We start from the raw sequence: 23,939 nt of genomic DNA, 5'->3' as shown, positions 1-23,939 counted from the left end.
ATCCTTGCTCAATAAAAATATAATTTTCTTTGGGAAAAAAACTCCAAACCTTTGAGAGGTACATTGCAATTTAATTTTTGCTTTTATTATATTAGTAAATATTTAAATTAATATTTAATAAATAATTTATTCAAATTATTGTTATATATTCTATATAATATTTCATATATGTTATAATATTGAGTGATATAATCTGGGAACACAGTATCTTGCACTACTGTCTCAGGTTTATAATAAACCGTTTATAATAAGGCAGTCAGTTAGCGTTCCTTTTCAAGTCTGCCATCTTCCTTTGAACCAAACATCTGAGCTGTAAATGTCCTTTGACTCACCCTGTAATAAGTGTACTTTTCTGCTACAAAGTATGCAAAAAGTCATGTCAAATGATTAAAATGTATGAACACTCGTGCATAATATTTATTTATAGCATAGCATTTTTTTTACTATATTTATATCCACTAACAAGGCTGTCCAATTGACACTGGTACAGATTATTGGATGGTGCCAATAATCTCATTGCTACATATTTGCCAATTTGAACAAATTCATAATTAGTAAATTTCTCATGTCTTTCATGTATAACAATTGACTTTTACAAGCATGTGGAATGTATAAACTGTTATGAATGGTCATAAACACTCTTTGAAGATGAGGAAGACTCACGCGAGGAAGACAGAGGTTGCGATGAGTGTGGCCATGTAGAAGCCTCGTAGGCAGTCGCCGTTCTTCTTCTGTCTCTGATGCATCTCACCCCCACAGTTCTCACAGCACCGGCACACACAGAAACACAAGCCCACTATTGGCATGAACAGCACAATTATCACCCCCAGTACTGTCAGGACTATGAAGCCGAGCTCATAGTATATAGCCTGGAGAGGAGGAGAGCATTTAGTCACAATTAATCTCACTCTATATACTGATATCTGTTGAGAAAAGCCTCCAAATGAAGATAGCAAAGCTTGATCAGTTGTATGTTGTAGTGTGGAATTTATATATGGGTCAGATTCAACTTACACATTATATATTTAGTTATAAATATCAGTAACTTTGATAACTAGGAGATGAAAAATAAAAAGGTACTTTTATTAAGGTGACTTTTATCTCACAATTCTTTTTTTTTTCACAATTCACTTTTTCTTGCATTTCTGGATTTCTATCTCCCTATTCTATAATATTGCGAGATATAAACTCGCCATTCTAAGAAAAGATTGTGAGGTACAAATTCAAGGGGAAAAGTTTTTAAATCCTGAGTAGAAAATATGGAATTGGGAGATATAAACTTGCAATTGTGAGAAAAAAAGTAAGAACTGTGAGATAAAAACCATAAATTTTCATTTTTAAACAATACCTGTAGTAATAATACAACATTCTCTGGCTGCATTGCCGTAGGGTTGAAGAGACATCATTAGTGTGCATACCGAAGATAAAGAGAAAAAACTGTGATTGGAGCATATGATTCCATTATATAAAATACATACATATTTACATACATATATAATACAGTGTGGCACAAAAATCCTTAGCACAACCAAACCCAAACACACACCTTTTTGTAATCATTCCCTTTGATTCCTCCCATGTTCTGCTGGACCATTTTAACAATGAGATCTGTAACAAAAAAATGACCAGATTAGAAAAGTAAATGTTTTCTGTTGTTTAAATGATCTGTTGAGATTAGTTTGGGCTGTACGATGCCCATCATTGTTTGAATGAAGGGGCTAAAGCAGTATACACATGCTCTTAGATTCAAACAATAGTTACCAATAGTGGGTCATGCACCGTTATGATAAAACAACAAATTAGATTCATGTTAATCATAAATAAAACACTGCAGGTGTCTATTAAGTGTTTTGTTAACAGTGCTAATGCTTTTGCTACAGTTAGCATCTGTTACAAACCATCTGCTCAGCCTACATTTCTGTGTATTATTTATGCTCATGTTTTAGGTTAACAACTGATAGTTAATTTTAGTCTTCTGCACTCTAAACTAATATCCATTAAATATCAATGATGTCTACTACATAATTTTTTTTTTTTAAAAAGGCATGAAAAAGCCTTTTACTTAATAAAATGCCAGAGACTGTCAGAATAATATATATGTTCCATCTGAACTGAAAACTACATACTTTTGAAAGCTAATACCCTATGGCACAGTCTCACCCATCACGTTTTACCTCATCTGAACTAAGCATAGCCTTAATGCACTTATTCACCTCACCTCTAAGAAAACCTAGGAAAACCCACACAAAATTTAATTGAACTCTCTGAAACTAACATTTCCAGAAAATCTTTTTATGTTTTTAAGACATTATTGGGTATTTTTTATCAAACCATTTAAATTAAATAAAAAATTCAATTAAATAAAACAGCCCATTACCCCATGAAAAGTTTTGACACTAAATAATATTTTTAATGGAAAAAATGCTGAATATTTTCTGCAATAAAAGTGAGGTTCAGAGAGTACAGCAAAAAACATTATGACCTCTGTACCACTGAGTATGCATGATTTCCATCTATATTCACATACACAAAGAGAATGCATGTTCATGTATGTAGTGATATTATGATTGAATATGAATAGTTACAGACAGTGTTGTCTATGAAATGTTTCCTCCCTTAGTGGCAATTCTGTGTACTGCAGAAGTGAACTGATAACTGTAATGCTCACACCTGAACATAAACAACATAAACACTTGACCCTAAAACACCTTTACATAAAGGATAAGCTTCTTCACAGTTGTACTAATTTTAGTAGGTATTTTCTTCTGCCTTGACACCTTGCAGGATCAACACAACATGATCCAAAATATAACGCCATGGCCAAGACTGTGCTGTACAACACTAACTAATGCAGCACTTATTTACAACAATTCACAGATCCCCACCCAGTCAAAACAATATAATATTATCACAAAACACTGTGAGCTAGCTCATTTTAATAATGCCTTTGCAGTCTCCCAAAAGATTGTAGGTAGAATACATAATTACTCATTCTTAAGACATGGGACAAAACATGTCCAATAATTGTAATTGCTATTAGGTCAATTGTAAATGTGATGAGGGATTAATAACAGAATGTATTTAACCCAATTATCCCTTTCAATTAAATTTTATCATAATTATATGAAATCTATGACACTTATTGTCTTCTCACTACATTAAACAGTGTGTCCACAGAGAAGGGTTCAATCATTCCAATGCTATAAAAACGGATGAAATGGATTTTTTTAAGATGAAAAAGAGCTTGTTTTATCATAAGCAACACTTAATAATATCTCATATCAAATACATAATAAAGTTTGTTTGTATTCTGATTATGTTCTGATAATGTTTGGATCATTTATTAAGATGTTTAAATGTGAATATTAAGTTCCCGGTGAATGTAAATGACGGGAGGTAACAATTAATTGTTTTATTTGTTCATTTAACTCTTTTTAAAAGTTACCTTGTTACCATAGCAGATGCACAGCGGACATACTGTTATAAAACAAGAGAAAATAGATCAAATTTTGTGTTCCAATGATATATCATACATACTTTAATATGAATCTTGAATCAAATCTTTATAAGCAATAACATACTCACTATTTGTTGTATTTATTTTAATACAGTAATTGAATTTGAATGTATTTGATAGTTAAAATGACTACAAATTCAGGTTTTCATCACCACGGTCAGATGTGTCAACTCTGTCAGGTCTGTCACCTATGTCAGCTGAATATTTTGATAATATTTGATTATGATATTTTATATTTGTTGAGGAATTGTTGGTCACATCTGAAAATGTAATCTGTCTGCTAACACGAGAATGTGTCTTGAAATGTTAAAAACATCTTGACTGCTTGATTGCAAAATAAGTGATGGCAAGCTAAAAAGCACGTTTTGACGAAAAAGAGAAAAGTTGGGAGGTTGCATCAAAGCATAGCTCAGTAGCTTACATGTAAGATAGTTTCTTTTGAGTACAATTTTTTTTTTCAACATTGCACCCTGTTTTGTCCCACTTCTAAAGAATCAGTGAGATATTAAATATGGGATCAGTACTATTTTTTTTATTTTTTTTATTAATACTTTTATTCAGCAAAAATGCATTAAATTAATCAAAAGTGAAGTGTAAAGATATTAATAATGTTACAAATGTTATATAATTGTTCAATTTAAAATAAATGATGTTGGACTTTCTGTTTATTAAAAAATCTTTGAATTTGTATCGTGGTTTCCACAAAAATATTAAGCAACACAACTAAAAAAAATGTTACATTATGTTTTGAAGTTACATTGTGTGACGTTACAGTATTACTTCTTATATTACACACAGTGTTACCATGAAAATTACCCATTTATATTTTAGAGTGTCTAAATGCAATATATGCGTGTGTGAGATATGGCAACTCTTTATCTCAAATTGTGCATTTGTGTAAGAGAAAGAGAGAGAGAACAAGAAAAAGCCAGTGTGAACAGGAAAGGGTATCACTGGTTATAATGGCATATGGATAATCCTCTTACACTGGTGTAACCCTGTTGAAATCATTATCATTAGTATAAGTTATATAAATTGGGATTAATAATTTCCTAGTTTGATAAAGGGAATTTGAGGTTAAAAAAGTTAAGAATCCTTGACCAGTAATGCGAATAAGAAATAAGAAAAAAGCCTATTGTGTTATGTTCATGTTTTACATTTAAAAGGTTAAATATTTTTTGGTTAATAATATTTGTGAAGATGCTTTAATGATGCCGGTAAGAATAGAAAGAAAGGGTTACAGAAATGTTTTTCGAATTTCTTGTATTTCTGAAAGTTTTGTAATGAGCCTATCACGGGACAGTTGAGGTTGAGGCGGTTGGCAACACTGGATAGTGACTGGAGCGTTGATGGTAGGAAGTGACGGTAGTTCCGGAAGTGATCCGGAGATGGAAGAAGATCCAGGTGGTGGGAGTGAAGGTTACAAACAAAGTAAATGGTACTTGGTAGAAAATCGGAAAAGGAAAAAGAGTGTTAGCCAAGTATCGGGTACTGATAGTGAGAGAGAAAACCATCAGACTAGAAGGAGGAAAGAAGAATATAAGGTAATAATAAAATTCATGACAGAAGGTATGAGCTCTTTGAATCCTTTAAAACTGTCAAAAGCGTTAAAAGAAACGATTGGAGACATAGAAAGTGCTAAGATGTTACAGGACGGTAAACTGTTACTGCTCTGTAAGGATAGCAATCAACAAAAGAAAGCTCTTGGACTAAAATCTTTGATGGGACAAAAGATAAACTGCTCAGTAGTGGGAGAGAAAAAATGGGTGAGAGGGGTGATCACAGGAATCCCCACTAATGTGTCCGAAGAGGTAATCAAGAAAAGCATAACAGGCGCCTCAGTGATTGAAGCTAAACGATTAAAATACACCAATAACAAGGAGAGAATGGATAGCTTATCGGTGATGCTGAATTTTGATGAGGATAAAATGCCAGAAAGAGTGTTTCTAGGATTTATGTGTTACTCGGTAAGATCATATATCCCCCCTCCATTGAGATGTTACAAGTGTCAAAAATATGGGCATGTGGCATCAGTATGTAAAGGGAAACAACGGTGCGCAAGATGTAGTGGCAATCATGAATACGGAAAATGTGAAGAAGGAGTGAAACCAAAGTGCTGCAACTGTGGAGAGGAGCATAGTGCGGCATATGGAGGTTGTCAGGTTAGAAAGAATGCTGTCAAGATACAAAATGTAAAAATAACGGAAGGATTAAGTTACGCTGAGGCAATAAAAAGAGTGAAAAGGACAGAACAGAGAATTGCTCAAGAGAGTGACGGTGAACTAAGAATGCAGAGGCAGACCCGTGAGACAATAGGTACTGACACCATCAATATAGACAAACTAGCGTTTATCACCTTTATGGCAGAAGTAATAAATTGTTCAGCACAAACAAAAAGCAGAACAGAAAGAGTAAGAATAATAATTAGAGCAGCAGAAAAGTACTTGCAGGTAGAAGGATTAACAGTTGAAAAGGTAAACGAGAAACTAAATATGCAGATAACAAACTCGCAGGCTGTATGTGGAGGATCATAATGGTACTGATAATATTGCAGTGGAATGCAAGAAGCCTAATAGCAAATGGGCAAGAATTTAAAAAATATATAGATGAATATGAAGAAAAACCACATATTATTTGCATACAAGAATCTTGGCTTAAACCTCATTTAAATTTTGTTGTTCCTCAATATGTAATATTACGTAATGATAGAAAAATAAAAAATGGTGGTGGTGTAGTGACTCTAATTAAACAAGGAATAGAATTTCGGGAGATAGATGTGAATGGGGAAGTTGAATCCATAGTGGTGGAGGTATGTACAAGAAATCAGAAAATAAGAATAATCAACTTTTATAATCCTTGTGGTAGACTTAAGGAAGATTTAAGACAAAAAGTTGGTGGTGAGGGAAGTTTCAAATTAGTATGGTGTGGGGATTTTAATGCACATAGTACGTTGTGGGGAAGTGAATTTAATAATCATAATGGAAATATAGTGGAAAGAATATTGGATGATAATGATCTAGTGTGTTTAAATGATGGAAGAGCAACAAGGATAGATGTGGCAAGAGGTCATCAGTCAGCATTAGATTTAACTATAGTGTCTCAAAGTCTGGCAAGACAATGCAAGTGGGAAGTGCTTGATAAAACTACAATAGGTAGTGATCATTACCCCATAAGATGTGTAGTAGGTATAGAAGTGGTACAAAATATTAAACAGAAAATCCCTAGGTGGAAATTTAAAACGGCAGACTGGGTGAAGTTTAAGGAAATTAGTGAGGCCAAATTGTTAGGAATGGCAAATGATAAACAGGAGCCTGAGGAATTAAATAATGCAATTAATGAGATTATTTGTAGTGCCGCTGAGGAGGTAATTGGGAAAAGTTCAGGAGAAAGAAAAGGGAAATGCGTACCATGGTGGACGGAGAAATGCAGTGAGGTAATATCAATTAGAAATAAAGCATTTAAAAAGGTAAAGAAAACTTATTCCTTTAAGGATGTAATAGTATACAAAAGATCTCAGGCAGTGGTTAGAAAAGTAATTAGATCGGCTAAAAGATACTACTGGAGACAATTCTGCGATGAAATTGGTGAGAGAGTAGATATAAGTGAACTATGGGGTATGATTAGGAAAATGGGAGGGAATAAAATTTCTAGAAATATACCTGTAATAATAGATGAGGACAAATATATAATGATTGAAAGCGAAAAAGCAGAGGTATTGGCAAAAGCATTTGTGAAGATTCATAGTAACAGTAACATATCCGAGGATATGAGAAGAATAAGAGAGCAAGCAATAAGAGATAATCCCAATATCATGATCCAAAGAAGGTCTTCTGAAAGCACTCTGGATGAAGATTTTACTTTGTATGAACTCAAACAGGTATTGACAGGTTTAAGAAACACATCTCCAGGAAAGGATGATATTTGTAATGAGATGATAAAGAATTTATCAGACATATCATTGGGTATTATATTACAGCTGTTTAATAAAGTATGGGAGGCAGGAAAGCTCCCTTCTTCCTGGAAACATGGAGTAGTTGTTCCAATAGCTAAACCTGGGAAAGATCATTCCAGAGCAGTTAACTATAGACCAATTGTACTAACATCGAACTTATGCAAAATAATGGAAAGAATGGTAATAGCTAGACTAAATTACACAATAGAAAAGGAAAATATTTTATGCCCACACCAAAGTGGTTTTAGAAAGGGTCGCAACACAATGGATTCTATAATATGTCTAGAATCAGAAATCAGAAAAGCATTTATAAATAAAGAAGTGTTAGTTGGAGTGTTTTTTGACGTGGAAAAAGCCTACGATATGTTGTGGAAGGAGGGATTATTAATTAAGTTGGATAAAATGGGTATCAAAGGAAGGTTGTATAATTGGATAATGGATTTCCTTTTCAAGCGTACAATACAGGTCAAGATCGGTTCTAGTTATTCAAAAATATACGCAATAGATAACGGTACTCCTCAAGGTAGTGTTTGTAGTCCAATTTTATTTAATATAATGATTAATGACATATTTTCTCAGGTAGGACAAGGAATAGGAAAATCCCTATATGCAGATGATGGAGCCATGTGGAAAAGAGGACGGAATGTTAAATTTGTTGAAAAAAGCATGCAGAGAGCAGTAGAGGAAGTGGAAAAATGGGTAAACAACTGGGGATTCAAATTGTCTGTAGAAAAAACGCAAGTTATCTGTTTCTCAAAAAAGAAGAGTAGCCCACAAATAAAATTAAAACTATACGAACAAACATTAGAACAAGTATTGGAAATTCGATATTTGGGGTTGTGGATGGATTCAAAACTTAAATTTGACAGTCATATAAAGAAAATAATAGATAAATGTAAAAAAGGAATAAACGTCTTAAGATGTCTGGCAGGGGTAGATTGGGGTGCAAGTCGACAATCATTAAAAAGGATTTATTGTGCAATGATCAGACCAGTAATAGATTATGGATGCATAGTATATAGCTCAGCATCAGCATCCGAGTTAAAGAAAATAAATGTTATTCAGTCGCAAGCATTACGAATAAGTAGTGGGGCATTCAGAACATCCCCTATCCCAGCAATGCAGGTAGAAATGGCAGAGATGCCTCTGGACGTAAGGAGGCTACAATTAAAAATGTCATATTGGTGTACACTAAAGGGACATGATGAGAATCACCCAGTGGAAAAGATCCTAGAAAAATGCTGGGAGTATGGAAAAAGAGAAATTAATAGTTTTGGATGGAATGTAGGAAAAGAAGCCCAGAACATAGGAATAAATAATATAAATATTAGTCCCACAGTGGTAATGCCATCAATACCTCCATGGCTTTTCCCTAAACCAGATGTAGATCTAACATTGCAAGACAAGATGAAAAAAAAGGAAATAATCATAACAAAGGATACAGTTGTGAAGCAGCATCTAAGTCAAGAATATTACAATAGTATTCAAATATTCACGGATGGATCTAAGAGTCCAGATACTGGACATACAGCGGCAGCAGTTTTCATTCCTCACTTTAAATATAGTATTGAAAAAAGAATTACAGATCATGTTTCAGTGTACACCGCAGAAATGATTGGTATTTTAATGGCACTTCAGTGGGTGGAAGACGTTCATCCTATGGATGTAGTGATATGCTCAGATGCATATTCAGCTTTAATGAGTATAAACAGTGGAAAGTCTACATCCAGGCAGGATATTTTGTATGAAATACTTCAAAATCTGTACAGAATATACAGAATAGGAGTAAAAATTTCATTTTTATGGGTTCCAGCACATGTGGGGGTAGAGGGTAATGAGGAGGTTGATCAGATGGCAAAGAGATCTCTGAAACGTAATGTAATAGATATTAATGTATCACTGAGCAAAACTGAAGTTAAAGCAATAATAAAATCTGCTCTAAACAAAATGTGGCAACAGAAATGGGACAAGGAGACAAAAGGTAGACATCTGTATAAAATTCAAAATAAAGTTGGGGTTGAGAGAAGTAAATACGGAAGCAGAAAAGAAGATGCCATAATATCTAGGCTTCGAATAGGGCACACATGCCTTAATTATTCACTGTTTATCATAGGAAAAAGAGTTTCTGAGAATTGTGATAAATGTGGCTTGCCAGAAACAGTTGAACACGTGTTGATTCATTGCATAGAATACAACAGAGAAAGAATCAACTTTATAGAATCATTAAGATACATAGGTATTAATACACTGTCAGTAAATAGCATATTTCAAAACGCACAGAAAGAGACAAGGGTTTATAGTGCTCTAATGAGGTATCTAAGAGAAACAGAATTGCTTAACAGAATATAGTTTATGTATATAGATAGACGTGTTTTTTTTTTTTTTTTTTTTTTTTTTTTTTTTTTTTTTTTTTATATATATAATTAGTTGACTTTTGCTTCACTCGGTTAACGCTTCACACTCCTGTCCAGTTGGTGGCGGTAAATGCACCATTTAGCTGGTTTGCCAACCGCCATAAAACTCCGAAAGAAGAAGAAGAGCCTATCACGGTTGAGGTCAAAGTACAAGGGAGGAGGAGAGAGAGACGCGAGAGAGACGTGAGTGTGTGTGTACGGAGAGAAGAAAAATGTGGTTAAAGTTAATGTAGTTAATGCACCTGTTTTAGTGAAAGTGTTCAACAAGGACTCTTTTATTCACTTTAATGGTGATATTTCTGTCAGTGTGAGTGGCATACTCCGCACGCGAAGACTGAAATTAGTGCTTAGTGTTTTGCATGAACTTTGCTATCAAGCTAGCGGCCAGCGATCTCGAGTAGTTAAGTCTGTGTGGAACTGTCAGAGTGACGTTAATCAAAGACCCCGACGGAGCCGGATAGTGTTACCGAGTGTGGACTTTGCTGTATCGTGGACCATGTGACTTTCCTCATCAATCTTCTTCTCTTCAACTCTCTTCATCCTGGTTCCTGTTCTGATGCCTTTTGATCCTGTCCGTGTGAGCTTACATCGGCTTTAAGTATATAAGGTACCACTTTTTGTTTGGCCTGTGTGGTGAAGCAGCCATTTCGTTTAAGGCTACAACGCACTCAAGCTACATTCAGGCCTGCATCATTTGAACATTTGAAGGGTATCTTCCATTTAAAATAGAGTTTTGCCGGCTATTTTATTTTCTTGGGCCCCATTGTTTGAATGTGAAGTTAAATACCTTTGTGATTTGACAAGTGAGATTATTAATACCTTTTTACTTTCTGATACACCTTTTCTAACTAAATCTGTCATTTTTATAAAACTGTTGTGGTCACTGACTGATATTTTAAGTTGACTAAGGGAAAAGGGTGATTTTTGAGTTAAATGTGAGAGTATTTATAAGATAAAAGTATTTGAAAGACATTGCATTTCTGTTTAAAGTGTAAATACTACTGCTTAAATAGTGATTTAGACGGAAAAGAGTATTTCATACACTGTGATAATACACACACACACACAAGTTTAATACTGATACATTTATTAGTGAAACTCACATATTGGTATTGAAAAGAAATTGAAAGAACTCAGGATAGCCACCTCTCATTATAGTGAAACGATATAGAGAGGCGCTACATAAATTGGAGGCACCGCTGGGATCCTTAATGTGGGTTTCTTGTTTTTGTACCTTTTACATTGAAAATTTGCATTCTGAAGCTTTAAATCGTGCTAACTACTAAGCTAAAATGGACAGTATGGAAGCGCTAGTATCAGACTTAAAGGGATGGTGCCGTGGCGAGGCATTAGATGAGGCTCATGCAGTCATGGTGCTCATTCGAGAAGAAGTAGACATAAGTGCAATAGAAGAGACAATGCAAACAGTGAAGTGTTTGGGACGTGTGCGAGTCAGAGGGCGAACTTTCAACAGACAACTAAACCGATACTTGGTTTTGTGTGAATGCAAGGAAGTAGTAAAAGGCAAAATTGTTCCCGTTGAAGTGCTTCCTATCGATGGTGGAGGGCCGTGGCCTGTCATCATAGCGGATGCAGCGCGAGCCAATACACAAGTTGATATGTCCGGAATGCAACAAGCTCCAGGTAAACATGTTGAAGACCTTCGCACATTGCTCCCTGAAGACGGGGCTGCTGCGAAGTCAACAGAGGCCATTCTGCGAGCTGTGAGTGATTTACTGGACAAGACGTCCAAGTCATCAAGTGAGCACGGAAGCTATCGCCGCCTTCGAACTTTCTCTGGTATGTTGCCCACCCCCGCTGGAGAAGAGCAGTTTGACCACTGGTTGGGTCAAGCACGACTCATGGTGGAAGAGTGTGACTGCTCTCACAAAGAGAAGAGGCGGAGACTGATGGAAAGTCTTAGAGGCCCGGCGCTTGACATTGTAAAAGCAATACGAGCCAGTGATCCTGAAGTGAGCCCTGAAGACTGCTTAGAGGCACTAGAGCATGCTTTTGGGACAGCAGAGTCAGGAGAAGAGTTGTATTTTGCATTTCGTCTACTGCAGCAACAACCAGGTGAGAAGCTGTCTGACTTCCTCAGACGTCTTGAACAGTCGTTAAATAGGGTGGTGCAGAGAAATGGTCTCCCCCTTGGATGTGCAGATAAAGCAAGACTGGACCAGTTGTTGCGTGGTGCGATAGCCTCTGATCTGATGTTAGTTAACCTTCGTCTGAGAGAGAGAAGAGCAAAGCCCCCCACCTTTCTCCAGCTGTTGAAGGAGATACGCACAGAAGAGGAATATGAGGCCTCACGAAAGAAGATAACTCCTGTCCTGCAAGGTGGAGATCGAAGGCAGAATGCTGATGTGAAACAGACTGAAATTCAGAACTTGAAGTCGGAGATCAAAGAACTAAAGGCCTTGGTTGCTGCTGTTGTGTCTAAGCCAGCTCAAGACACGTCAGTTAGCAGTGAACAAATTCCCCCAAATGTAGTGTACAGTGAGTGCAGTTCGGACAGTGAGATAGCAGCTTTGAAGAAACAAATGAAGCGCTTGCAACAGAAAGTCACAAATAAAGTAGCCGAACCTCAAGCTGCCGTTTCAGCTGTGAATACCTCCAAACCAGTAGCCAGCTCCCCACAACGATCATTCAAAGTATCGGAGGAACACTTCTGCTATCGATGTGGTGAGAGTGGGCATTTCGCCAGGAAGTGTCAAAGCCCAGAAAACCAGGCTAAAGTTATCAAGAGACTTATCCAAGCTCTGAAGTTGTCCAAGAACAACCAGTCGTCAAGTGATGCCACCACAAATGCAGTTAACTGTTCCGTTAAGGAAAGTACAGCTGACATGTTTGAGAGTGTGCATGTTCCTGATGGGTTAGTTGGGCCGCCTAGCCTGGTGCCGCTGAAGGTTAATGGACAACCCTGTACTGCTCTATTAGATAGTGGCTCTCAGGTGACAATCATTTTTGAACACTGGTACCAGAAGTACTTGTCTGATATCCCCATTCAGCCAGTAGCTGGTCTTTCCCTGTGGGGTTTAAGTGAGTCTGGAGCTAGCTACCCTTACCATGGCTACGTGGTAGTTGATATGGAGTATCCAGCTGAGGTATTAGGAACCAGTCAGACTGTAACTGTCCTAGCTCTCATATGTCCTAACCCCAGGAGTGAAGATAAGACGTCTGTCATTGTGGGCACCAACGCGAGCCATGTTAGACGCTTGGTGAATCAATGCAAAGTCAATGGCATTGATGTCACCCGAACACTAGGTCTTCGTGTTCATGTGGAGGAAGATCAACCTACTCTAAAGGGTGTTGCAGTCCCGGTCCAAGAGGAGGAGGCGGGCCGTGTCAGATGGATGGGTCCAGGCCCCTTGGTCTTACCCCCAGATGGTGACACTCAGGTTGTGTGCAAAGTCGAGCTGAGGGAGCCTGTTGCTCAAGAAATCCTGATGATTGACTCCTCACCCGCAGCTGCCTTACCTGCTGATGTGATTTTTCATCCCATGGTTGTGCCCAGTGGGGCATTGGATGTCAACAGTTTGAGAATACTACTCAAAAACGAATCTTCAAGAGAAACTTCCATACCTGTGGGAACAGTGATTGGATGTGTGTACCACATTGATTCAGTGGCGACGATTCCCCCTAAGGAGACTGCTTCCTCTGACTTTGATGAGAGCATGATCAATTTTGGAGATTCCCCCATCTCTGAACAGTGGAGGAACAGATTACGTAAGAAACTAGCCCAAAAGTCTCATGTCTTCTCAATGCACGAGTGGGACGTTGGATTAGCAAGAGGAGTAGAGCACAGAATTCGACTTTCTGATTCCCGACCTTTCCGTCAACGATCACGCCGGCTAGCCCCAGCAGATATCGAAGACGTGAGAAAGCATTTACAAGAACTGCTGCAGGCTGGGATCATAACAGAGTCGCGGAGCCCCTATGCATCCCCTATAGTTGTAGTTAGAAAGAAGACTGGGGCTATTAGGATGTGCATAGATTACCGACTATTGAATAGCCGAACCATACCCGACCAGTACACTACACCATGCATTGAAGATGCGCTGAATGCTTTAACCGGAAGTCAGTGGTTCTCTGTACTGGATTTGCGTTCAGGCTACTACCAGATAGCCATGTCTGAAGAGGACAAAGAGAAGACGGCATTCATTTGCCCGTTAGGATTTTTTCAGTTCGAACGAATGCCTCAAGGCATCACTGGGGCACCAGCAACCTTTCAAAGGTTGATGGAAAAGGCTGTCGGTGACATGAACCTCTTACAAGTGCTGGTATACCTGGATGACGTGATCGTGTTTGGAAAAACTCTTGAGGAACACGAAGAGAGACTGCTCAAGGTCCTAGATCGTCTCGGTGAAGTTGGGCTGAAGCTCTCAGTGGACAAGTGCCAGATCTGTCTGCCAAGGGTCAAGTACCTGGGGCACATTGTATCTGCAGATGGAGTTGCCCCAGATCCAAACAAGATTGAGGCCGTCACTGCATGGCCGATGCCAACAAACTTGAAGACGTTGCAATCTTTTCTAGGATTTTGCGGTTATTACCGTCGATTCATCCAGAACTATTCTGAAATTGTAAGACCACTGACTGAGCTCACAAAGGGATATGCTCCAACTCAGAAGAAAAAGAAGTATGACCCAGATGTGAACAAAGTCTACTTGAAAGAATCAGAACCGTTCGGGGAAAGATGGGACAAATCCTGTACGGATGCGTTTCATCACATAATTCACTGTCTGACACATGCGCCTGTTCTGGCATTTGCTAATCCACAACGTCCATACATCCTGCATGTGGATGCAAGCTTGAAGGGTCTGGGTGCTGTTCTTTACCAAGAACACCCTGGAGGCTTGAGACCAGTTGCCTTTGCAAGCAGAAAAGTCAGCTCTGCAGAGAGAAACTACCCCATACATCAGCTGGAATTCTTGTCTCTCAAGTGGGCAGTAGTTGACAAATTCCACGACTATTTGTATGGGGCAAGATTCACCGTACGTACTGACAACAACCCCCTGACGTACGTGCTGTCCACAGCCAAGCTCAATGCGGTGGGGCATCGATGGCTAGCTGCCCTATCAACGTACGAGTTTGAGGTGCAGTATCGCCCAGGCCGACAGAACATTGATGCCGACCTGTTGTCCAGGAACATGTCAGAGGAGGATGACAATGGCTGGGTGACTATACCTCAGTCTGGAGTGAAAACTATCTGCCAGAGAGTCTGCATCCCAGAGTCTGCACGTAGTACACCAGTTTGTGTTGCTCAGCTTGGAGCATCTCCCCACTGTGTTCCTGACCTATATGCGTTTCCAACACACATGGAGTTAAAGTCCCTGGAACTCATGTCCAAAATGAGTCTCAGAAAGGCTCAAGAAGAGGATGAAGCCATTGGACCGGCCATCCAAGCCATCAGGAGTGGACACTGGCCAGAGAAGGGGGACACGAGTCCTGAGTTGTCCATATTGAAAAGAGAAGCTGGGAAGCTGTCCATGAACGATGGATTGCTGTACCGTTACACTAAGAGACCATCCGGAGAAGTGGTCAGTCAACTCATTCTGCCAAGAGAGTTCCGGGAGATGGTTATGCAGGCCATGCATGATGACGTGGGGCACCTTGGACAAGAAAGAACTGTTGACTTGCTCCGAGGTAGATTCTTTTGGCCTAGGATGTCGAAGCATGTGGAAGAATACATTAAGAACTGTGGGGAGTGTGTCACTCACAAGACCCCCATACAGAAAGCTGCTCCATTGCACCAGATTGTGAGTCAGGGGCCTATGGATTTAGTGTGTATGGACTTTCTTTCCATGGAGCCTGACTCCAAAGGCATAAGTAATGTGTTAGTGGTCACGGATCATTTCACGAGATATGCCCAGGCTTTCCCAACTAAAAGCCAGAAGGCCCATGTTGTGGCAAAGGTTCTGATGGAGAAATATTTCATACATTATGGACTGCCTTCTAGGATCCATTCGGATCAAGGAAGAGATTTCGAGAGCCGTCTGATACGAGAGCTGTTGACCTTACTGGGGATACGCAAGTCGCGGACAACGCCGTATCATCCGCAAGGAGACCCGCAGCCAGAAAGGTTCAATCGAACTCTGCTCTCTATGCTTGGTACGTTAGGCCGGGAGAAGAAGCGTACGTGGAGTCAACATGTGCCTTACCTGGTCCACGCGTACAACAGTACTAAGTGTGATGCCACAGGGTACTCACCTTACCATCTAATGTTTGGCAGAGAGGCAAGACTTCCTGTTGACCTGTGCTTTGGAACGTCCCCAGATGGCATAGAAGAAGCGTCTCACACCCGCTATGTCACAAAGCTGAAGGAAGACTTGAAGCAAGCTTACAAGTTAGCCTCTGATGCTGCAAACAAACGTCACCAGAGAAACAAAAGGTTGTATGATCGTCGAGTTACCTTTCAGTCCATAGAGATCGGCGACAGAGTACTGCTCCGGAATCTAGGTTTAAAAGGCAAGCACAAACTGGAAAGCAAGTGGAGTCCTGACCCGTATGTTGTCGTTGGAAAGATGCCAAACCTACCTGTGTTCAAGATCAAGCGGGAGGATGGAAGGTTAGGGACAAAGACTATACACAGGGATCACCTTCTTCCGATTGGACAGCTGGTGAGAATGCCGTTCACTGACCAGGATGTTGATTCGCCTGAGAAACCCAAGACTAGAGCGGACACTCGTAAGAGAAGTCAAAGGGACTCCAGACCAGAGCTTCAAGAGTTACAGGAGTTTTCTGATTCGTCCTCTGACATGGAATATTATGTCACTCACCGTTGCAATCGGAGAGAGCCTGACCAGAGGGTGCTACATAATGCTAGGCCAGTAATTGAATTAGAAGATGATCCTGAAACAGAACATGAAAATGATTCCGGCTCAGAAGAGTTTGAACAGAACTATGAACCAGGACCTGAAGATGAAGAGTGTGATCCAGAAGTAGCTCTGGAAGGAACTAGTGAAGCTGAATCGGAGTCTGAGCAAGCAGCAGTATCTGAGGTCCAAGAGGATAGAGCGCAACCCCGATCTGAGCCTAGACCCAAGAGAACTGCCAAGCCAACTATTAGACTTACCTATGATGAGCCTGGTAGATCAAGGGATGAGCCTTTGACTATTGTACACAGAGGGATAGTCATTAAAATAGGAAAACACTTGACACCGTAGTTATTATACCCTTATGACTCTTTTTGTTTTGTTTATTAGTGTCTGATGAGGACACACAGACATTTAAAAGGGGGAGGGTGTAACCCTGTTGAAATCATTATCATTAGTATAAGTTATATAAATTGGGATTAATAATTTCCTAGTTTGATAAAGGGAATTTGAGGTTAAAAAAGTTAAGAATCCTTGACCAGTAATGCGAATAAGAAATAAGAAAAAAGCCTATTGTGTTATGTTCATGTTTTACATTTAAAAGGTTAAATATTTTTTGGTTAATAATATTTGTGAAGATGCTTTAATGATGCCGGTAAGAATAGAAAGAAAGGGTTACAGAAATGTTTTTCGAATTTCTTGTATTTCTGAAAGTTTTGTAATGAGCCTATCACGGTTGAGGTCAAAGTACAAGGGAGGAGGAGAGAGAGACGCGAGAGAGACGTGAGTGTGTGTGTACGGAGAGAAGAAAAATGTGGTTAAAGTTAATGTAGTTAATGCACCTGTTTTAGTGAAAGTGTTCAACAAGGACTCTTTTATTCACTTTAATGGTGATATTTCTGTCAGTGTGAGTGGCATACTCCGCACGCGAAGACTGAAATTAGTGCTTAGTGTTTTGCATGAACTTTGCTATCAAGCTAGCGGCCAGCGATCTCGAGTAGTTAAGTCTGTGTGGAACTGTCAGAGTGACGTTAATCAAAGACCCCGACGGAGCCGGATAGTGTTACCGAGTGTGGACTTTGCTGTATCGTGGACCATGTGACTTTCCTCATCAATCTTCTTCTCTTCAACTCTCTTCATCCTGGTTCCTGTTCTGATGCCTTTTGATCCTGTCCGTGTGAGCTTACATCGGCTTTAAGTATATAAGGTACCACTTTTTGTTTGGCCTGTGTGGTGAAGCAGCCATTTCGTTTAAGGCTACAACGCACTCAAGCTACATTCAGGCCTGCATCATTTGAACATTTGAAGGGTATCTTCCATTTAAAATAGAGTTTTGCCGGCTATTTTATTTTCTTGGGCCCCATTGTTTGAATGTGAAGTTAAATACCTTTGTGATTTGACAAGTGAGATTATTAATACCTTTTTACTTTCTGATACACCTTTTCTAACTAAATCTGTCATTTTTATAAAACTGTTGTGGTCACTGACTGATATTTTAAGTTGACTAAGGGAAAAGGGTGATTTTTGAGTTAAATGTGAGAGTATTTATAAGATAAAAGTATTTGAAAGACATTGCATTTCTGTTTAAAGTGTAAATACTACTGCTTAAATAGTGATTTAGACGGAAAAGAGTATTTCATACACTGTGATAATACACACACACACACAAGTTTAATACTGATACATTTATTAGTGAAACTCACATATTGGTATTGAAAAGAAATTGAAAGAACTCAGGATAGCCACCTCTCATTATAGTGAAACGATATAGAGAGGCGCTACACTGGTCTTGCAGTTGGGCAGTTAAGTGTTCCCTCTCCCTTAATGCTTTCTTTCCCCTTTTTTCCCTTCTTTTACCAAACCCCATTCCTCTCCTATTTAATCCTTACCCCCCTATTCACACACTCTCACTTCCTTCCCTCCTTTTCTCACAGAAACAACAAGCCACTCAAATACACTGAACAGTTTTCGAAAGCAGTATAGTATGATATTATAAATAAAGACACATTGTCTAAACAGAGAGAACAGCACTTCACACACAGACAATGCCATCATAACTAGATCATATCTGGGTGCTGATCTTCCTGTCCTTCAATTACAGTGCAGTTTTTTTCAAATCCAGTGATCAGTGATATTAAGCTTTATCTGGGCTGAAATGAAGGGAGTCCCCGGATTAAAGCCCAGACTTTAGACAGAATGAATGTCGTGACATTAAACTGTATTATGTCTATCATGCATTAATCCATCTATTCCTTCACAAACAACACGCTCCAACTGTGTTCAGACCTGTGAGTTTGACTAATCTGGAAAAAGAGTTGCAGACAGACGGAATAGAGAAATATAGTTTACATATTTCGGGGAAGTCGGGGAAGTCGTGGCCTAATGGTTAGAGAGTCGGACTCGTAATCCAAAGGTTGTGGGTTCGAGTCTCGGGCCGGCAGGAATTGTAGGTGGGGGGAGTGAATGTCCAGCGCTCTCTCCACCCTCAATACCACGACTGAGGTGTCCTTGAGCAAGGCACCGAACCCCCAACTGCTCCCCGGGCGCCGCAGCATAAATGGCTGCCCACTGCTCCGGGTGTGTGTTCACGGTGTGTGTGTGTTCACTGCTGTGTGTGTGCACATTGGATGGGTTTAATGCAGAGAGGTACTAAAGAGATTGCAGAGGGAATAATATCTGTTTGTGGCTTGTGTTTGATGCGTGTCTGTCTCTAAATCAACACCCACATATTTACAGATTCAAAATGGCATCCCCTTTCTTATATTGTGATATTTTTCATTAAAATTGATGGGTTAAGGTCAGAAATATTGCAAAATGATTGTTTTTTTGGCCGTATGTTTTGTTAGAAGCATTGCATTGCGTGTACCTTTGGAGCATATGGCACTCAGATTATCAGCTTATCTGATTGGGCAGGTGACTCATAGAGCAGATCGGATAATTGGTTAGGCAGCAGAGATTTAACCATGCACACACACACACAAGCTTTCCTCTATGCTCAACATGCTGACCTCACAAAGTAATCCACCTGCCAATAGCCTGACCTTAAATAGACCGAGGCTAGTTGTCACTTTTTTTTCTGCAGTGAATGTTTCTTGGGGTAGGTTTATTTTTGAAATTCCTTTCTGTGTAGGCACATGCCATGACGTCTAAAAATATAGCTAAAATATAAATATAAGCCATTATATAAAATATAAACATTTTCACCATTATTGCTTATTGCCATACAAAGATACACAGATATATAAAATAATTATAAAGCACAAAACAATTCTTAAAATTATTACTGGTGATATTTGCAAAAATATTAACATGAGACAAACTGCCCCAATATAAATGTGACTTGTGCCAAATTCTCTGTGTAACAGCTAGCACTGGTCTCACCTGTGCACTATAATGTAACAGTTATCCTAACAGTATGTTGTACATAATTCCAGTCTCTTACCTCACTGAATAAACCGAACATCACTTTTTGAATTACACCTGGAAATCTGTACATTAATTAACTTTACTGTTAGTACAAACAGTACAGTAACAAAACCAGTGCAGTTTTATCAGTGTATAGTAATCATTTCCATTCCAACATACCCATACTTTATGCAGGTTCAGAAAGCAAATGATGAATGGATCCTTGAGTGCATCCAGGCATAACATTACATCAAATCACATTATTTCAATTCATTTATTTATGGCAAGCCATTTTAATATTTATTCCTTAAATCTAACTAGTATTAATTTTTATGTCAGAGGTGCAGATTGTTTAAAAATATGTGTCTATGTAAATCAGAGATTTGTGCTTCAATGATATTGCATAGCCATCATTATTATTATTATTGCCCTGTTACAAAATTACAAATCAAAACAGATGGCATCATGTTTTCTCACTGCACATTTCTCTGCTTTTCCTGCAAATTACTGTAATTATCTTAACTGTGACTGGCTTGACCAAATCTGCCACTAACTATTGCATCCTGGTCCATTCAGGAAGAAAGTGCTACACTGTGTATGTGTGATGTGCAGTATAACCAAATCACAAAATTAAAAAATATATATATTTTTGACACGTTTCTGTAAAATTCATAGTGAATTTGGAATTTTCATAATTGATCATTGGTGTCACTTCTAAATACTTGAGTAGTTGTGCCTATCCCTATATTTATTAGATACTAGTACTTATTCCAGTAGCGAACATCTGTTCAATTAGTTTCACATTTACCGTTTCTTGAAGGTAACAAATGAGATGTATACCAGTGTCGCATATCTACTTATCTACAAATCCGCTAATTTCAAATAAAAAGTACAAGTAAGTTAATACTAGTCATTATTAACCATTTGTTACCAGAAGCAGTGTCATTTTTATCATGGTAAATGAATACATATTAAGTCACTACTGCAATAAGTGGGCCTAGTATATAATAAATAACAAGTGAAATTTAAAAACATACTCAGATTACTAGTAAATTAATTAAACTGGCCACTATTAACATTTAAAGTGATAACACTGCATTTACAGTGTCCTTGTTAAAGTGAAGTGTTACATGTCCTTATTATAGTAATAACAGTAATTTACACACAATAACAAGCATCTTATTTTTTTACTAATTTATAGAAGTTGCAAATAAAACAAAGATTCCTGGAGTGGGTTTTACAAAAATACTATTTTATTCTTTCTATTTCAAAATGTAACATTTAATCCATCGTGTTACTTGTGTTTCTTCTTAAATAATTGTGAAATTTACTAGCTATTTCTGACCAAAAATTATTTCTCCACCAGTCATTTTTGGTGTATAGTAAATACATGTTGTTATACATATTACTCACTAATTACTTGTGTGGTTCCTCTGTAACAGGGATACCTTAAAATGTTACGGTAACACTTTATTTTAAGGTATCCTTGTTACATATGTTACATGTACTATTATAATAACAATTAAGTATGCATAATTACATGCAACTTAAATGTACTTAAATGTATAATTACACTGTAACAAGTGTAACCAATTATTATACCATTAAGTGTAATAATGTGTTACCAAAGATAGGTAGGTTTAAAAAATATAAATGTTAAAACGGCTTGCCATGTGATGCCATAAGAAGTCTTTTATCTGATACTAAAGCGTGCACCTGCGATATTCATCTATCTAAAGTCTACAACAAACTTCTGTAAGAATAGTATGTGGACGTTTGCCATGTAAAACTGACCCACAAATACACGCGCAAGAATGTGGAAAACTTTTGCGCGTTCTCAAAGCCAGTGTGCATCTCACCTTTCGGGAAAGGGTTGGGTTGAACCACATACAGAAACGCGTGGACCATGTGGAAAAGAACGCCGATGGGACCCGGTTCGTAATATGCGTGCGTTTCGTACACCACAGAAGGCACGAAGCCAAAGTCCAATTTTTCGACCGGCACTCTGAGCATCATGCTGCGCGGAGACGAATCCAGGTGCTCCTCTCGGGCTTCGCTGCTCGTGAGACCCGAGCACATCACCAGAACGAGCCCCACTTTCCACCACATGTCCATCAGTCCTTTACGCGGGGTGCTTTTGATATATAACGGGAGGGAACGAAAAGTGGAGGAGAGATAATGTGAAGTAAAAGTATGTTTGTTTGGAACGCTCTCTAGTCCTCGACATCAAAAATACAAATTAGAAAAAAAAAGAATAACCCGAAACACATAAAAAGAAAACAAATCAATAATGAAAAAATATATTCCAGCTAATGGGTTTATTCCCCGTTTCCTTTTGTTGGCTTCATGGTTCTGGAGAGCTCAGGATGAGCTGAGTGTTTGTCTGACCTGCGCCTCTTGTCTTGTGCAGTCTTCGTGCACGTGCACTGGAGATGGCTTTAGAGGAAAGTCACGTCAAGCCAAGTCAAAGTATGCCATTCCTTTCCCCTATGAAAGAAGCCAACAAGCCTACAGCAATTTACACAATACAGACACAATTCCAAACTGACAATACTGTCAATAACTGCAGATATGAACCAATAGTGTATGCGTCTAACTTTGGAAACTGTTTTCTTCTAAGGGGTTGATTTTTATTAAAACTCAGATTTTAGTTTAGATGAACAGATTTGAACTTGCGTGATTTTGTATGAAGGTCACAGAACTCTTTTTCCTTGTTTTATCATGCATTTTTTCTGGTTTATTTGTCTGGAACAAATTCAAATGAATTGTAAAAAGCATCATAACATGATGAAATGACTATGCATTGGTTGATCATAATTTCATAAGACTAAACACAATATCACATGTAATATAACTGCTATAAATCCTCTTTATTTCAGATTCTTTTTTTTTTTCCTATTTTTATTAAATTCTTTATTCTGCTCTATATAGAAATTGCACAGATATGAAGGCATTGTTCCATTTATTAAATATTTTATATGTACTTCACAAAATATTTTAATTTCTTAGACTGTGGTTATCAGACTCAACAGTCAAAGAATGATGATAACTTATGATAACTGGTCACAACTTTAGAGCAATAGAAAGTTTAACTATCAGTCGTTGTTTACAAAAATAGACAGTAAAATTCTCTTTCACGCAGTCAGAAATACAAATGAGCAGAAAAGCAGCAACTGCAGACTCTGCCAAGACACTAGCTGATGGTCTTCTTCACTGAAATGTCCCACAGCTACATTTGGAACAGCTGAAAAGCCTCTGTGCGACTGTGTGTGCATGGACATGAATATCAACCAACAGGGACAGAGAGTGAGAGAAAGACAGACAGAGAAAGAGGCCACAGTTTGTATTATGTCAGTCAGCACAACCAAAATCAACATGCACATCTTAGAGAAAAAGAGAAAGAGAGAAAAAGAGCTTCAAAAGCGTATGATTGAGCACTTTGAAGTTAAATATTCAGTAAAACAGGAAAAAATCATGATAAAATTCTTCTGGTCTTTATCCATCAACACAGCTGTTTCATTGTTTTTAAACAGTAGCTCTTATCTAAAAAATAAATTTAAAAAATTAGATTATTTTAATATTTAATATTATGTATCATACCCTGATATGATCAAAATCTCTCAAAATTCAACTAAAGTGTATTTATGTATTTTTGGCAATTACAACATACCTTTGAAATTACATAGTTTATATAAGTGGTGTGGGTCTAAAAGTCAAAATACAATTTAAACCTGGATATAAACAATTTCTTAGAATTTTTAAATACCTGAAGAAACATTGTAAATCTATTAAAATATATATATATGAAAGTTTTTGTTTGTAGGTCACAAAGCAAT

The 23,939-nt window shown here is 38.0% G+C and overlaps 1 protein-coding gene across 11 annotated transcripts in view; it reads right to left on the bottom strand.

The window, feature by feature from the left end:
- Positions 1–22,515, bottom strand: part of LOC306874401 (prominin-1-A-like) — a 41,792-nt gene extending 19,277 nt beyond the window's left edge. For 8 of the 11 annotated variants that reach the window (XM_079424419.1, XM_079424423.1, XM_079424424.1 and 5 more), the window contains exons 1-4: positions 21,963–22,515; positions 1,547–1,608; positions 1,349–1,375; positions 664–869 (exon numbers count right to left, since the gene is read on the bottom strand). In XM_079424419.1, coding sequence (XP_079280545.1) covers positions 664–869; positions 1,349–1,375; positions 1,547–1,608; positions 21,963–22,218 — 551 coding nt within the window. In that variant the 5' untranslated portion in view covers positions 22,219–22,515. The remainder of the gene's footprint in view (positions 1–663; positions 870–1,348; positions 1,376–1,546; positions 1,609–21,962) is intronic. The other 3 variants (XM_079424426.1, XM_079424420.1, XM_079424421.1) reach the window with 1 other exon arrangement.
- Between the last annotated feature and the right edge of the window lie 1,424 nt (positions 22,516–23,939).

Source organism: Barbus barbus (genome assembly GCF_936440315.1).
Source record: "Barbus barbus genome assembly, chromosome: 8".
NCBI lineage: Eukaryota > Metazoa > Chordata > Actinopteri > Cypriniformes > Cyprinidae > Barbus > Barbus barbus.
Note: the sequence above shows the minus strand (reverse complement) of the source record. Positions and strands in the feature narration are given on the sequence as shown.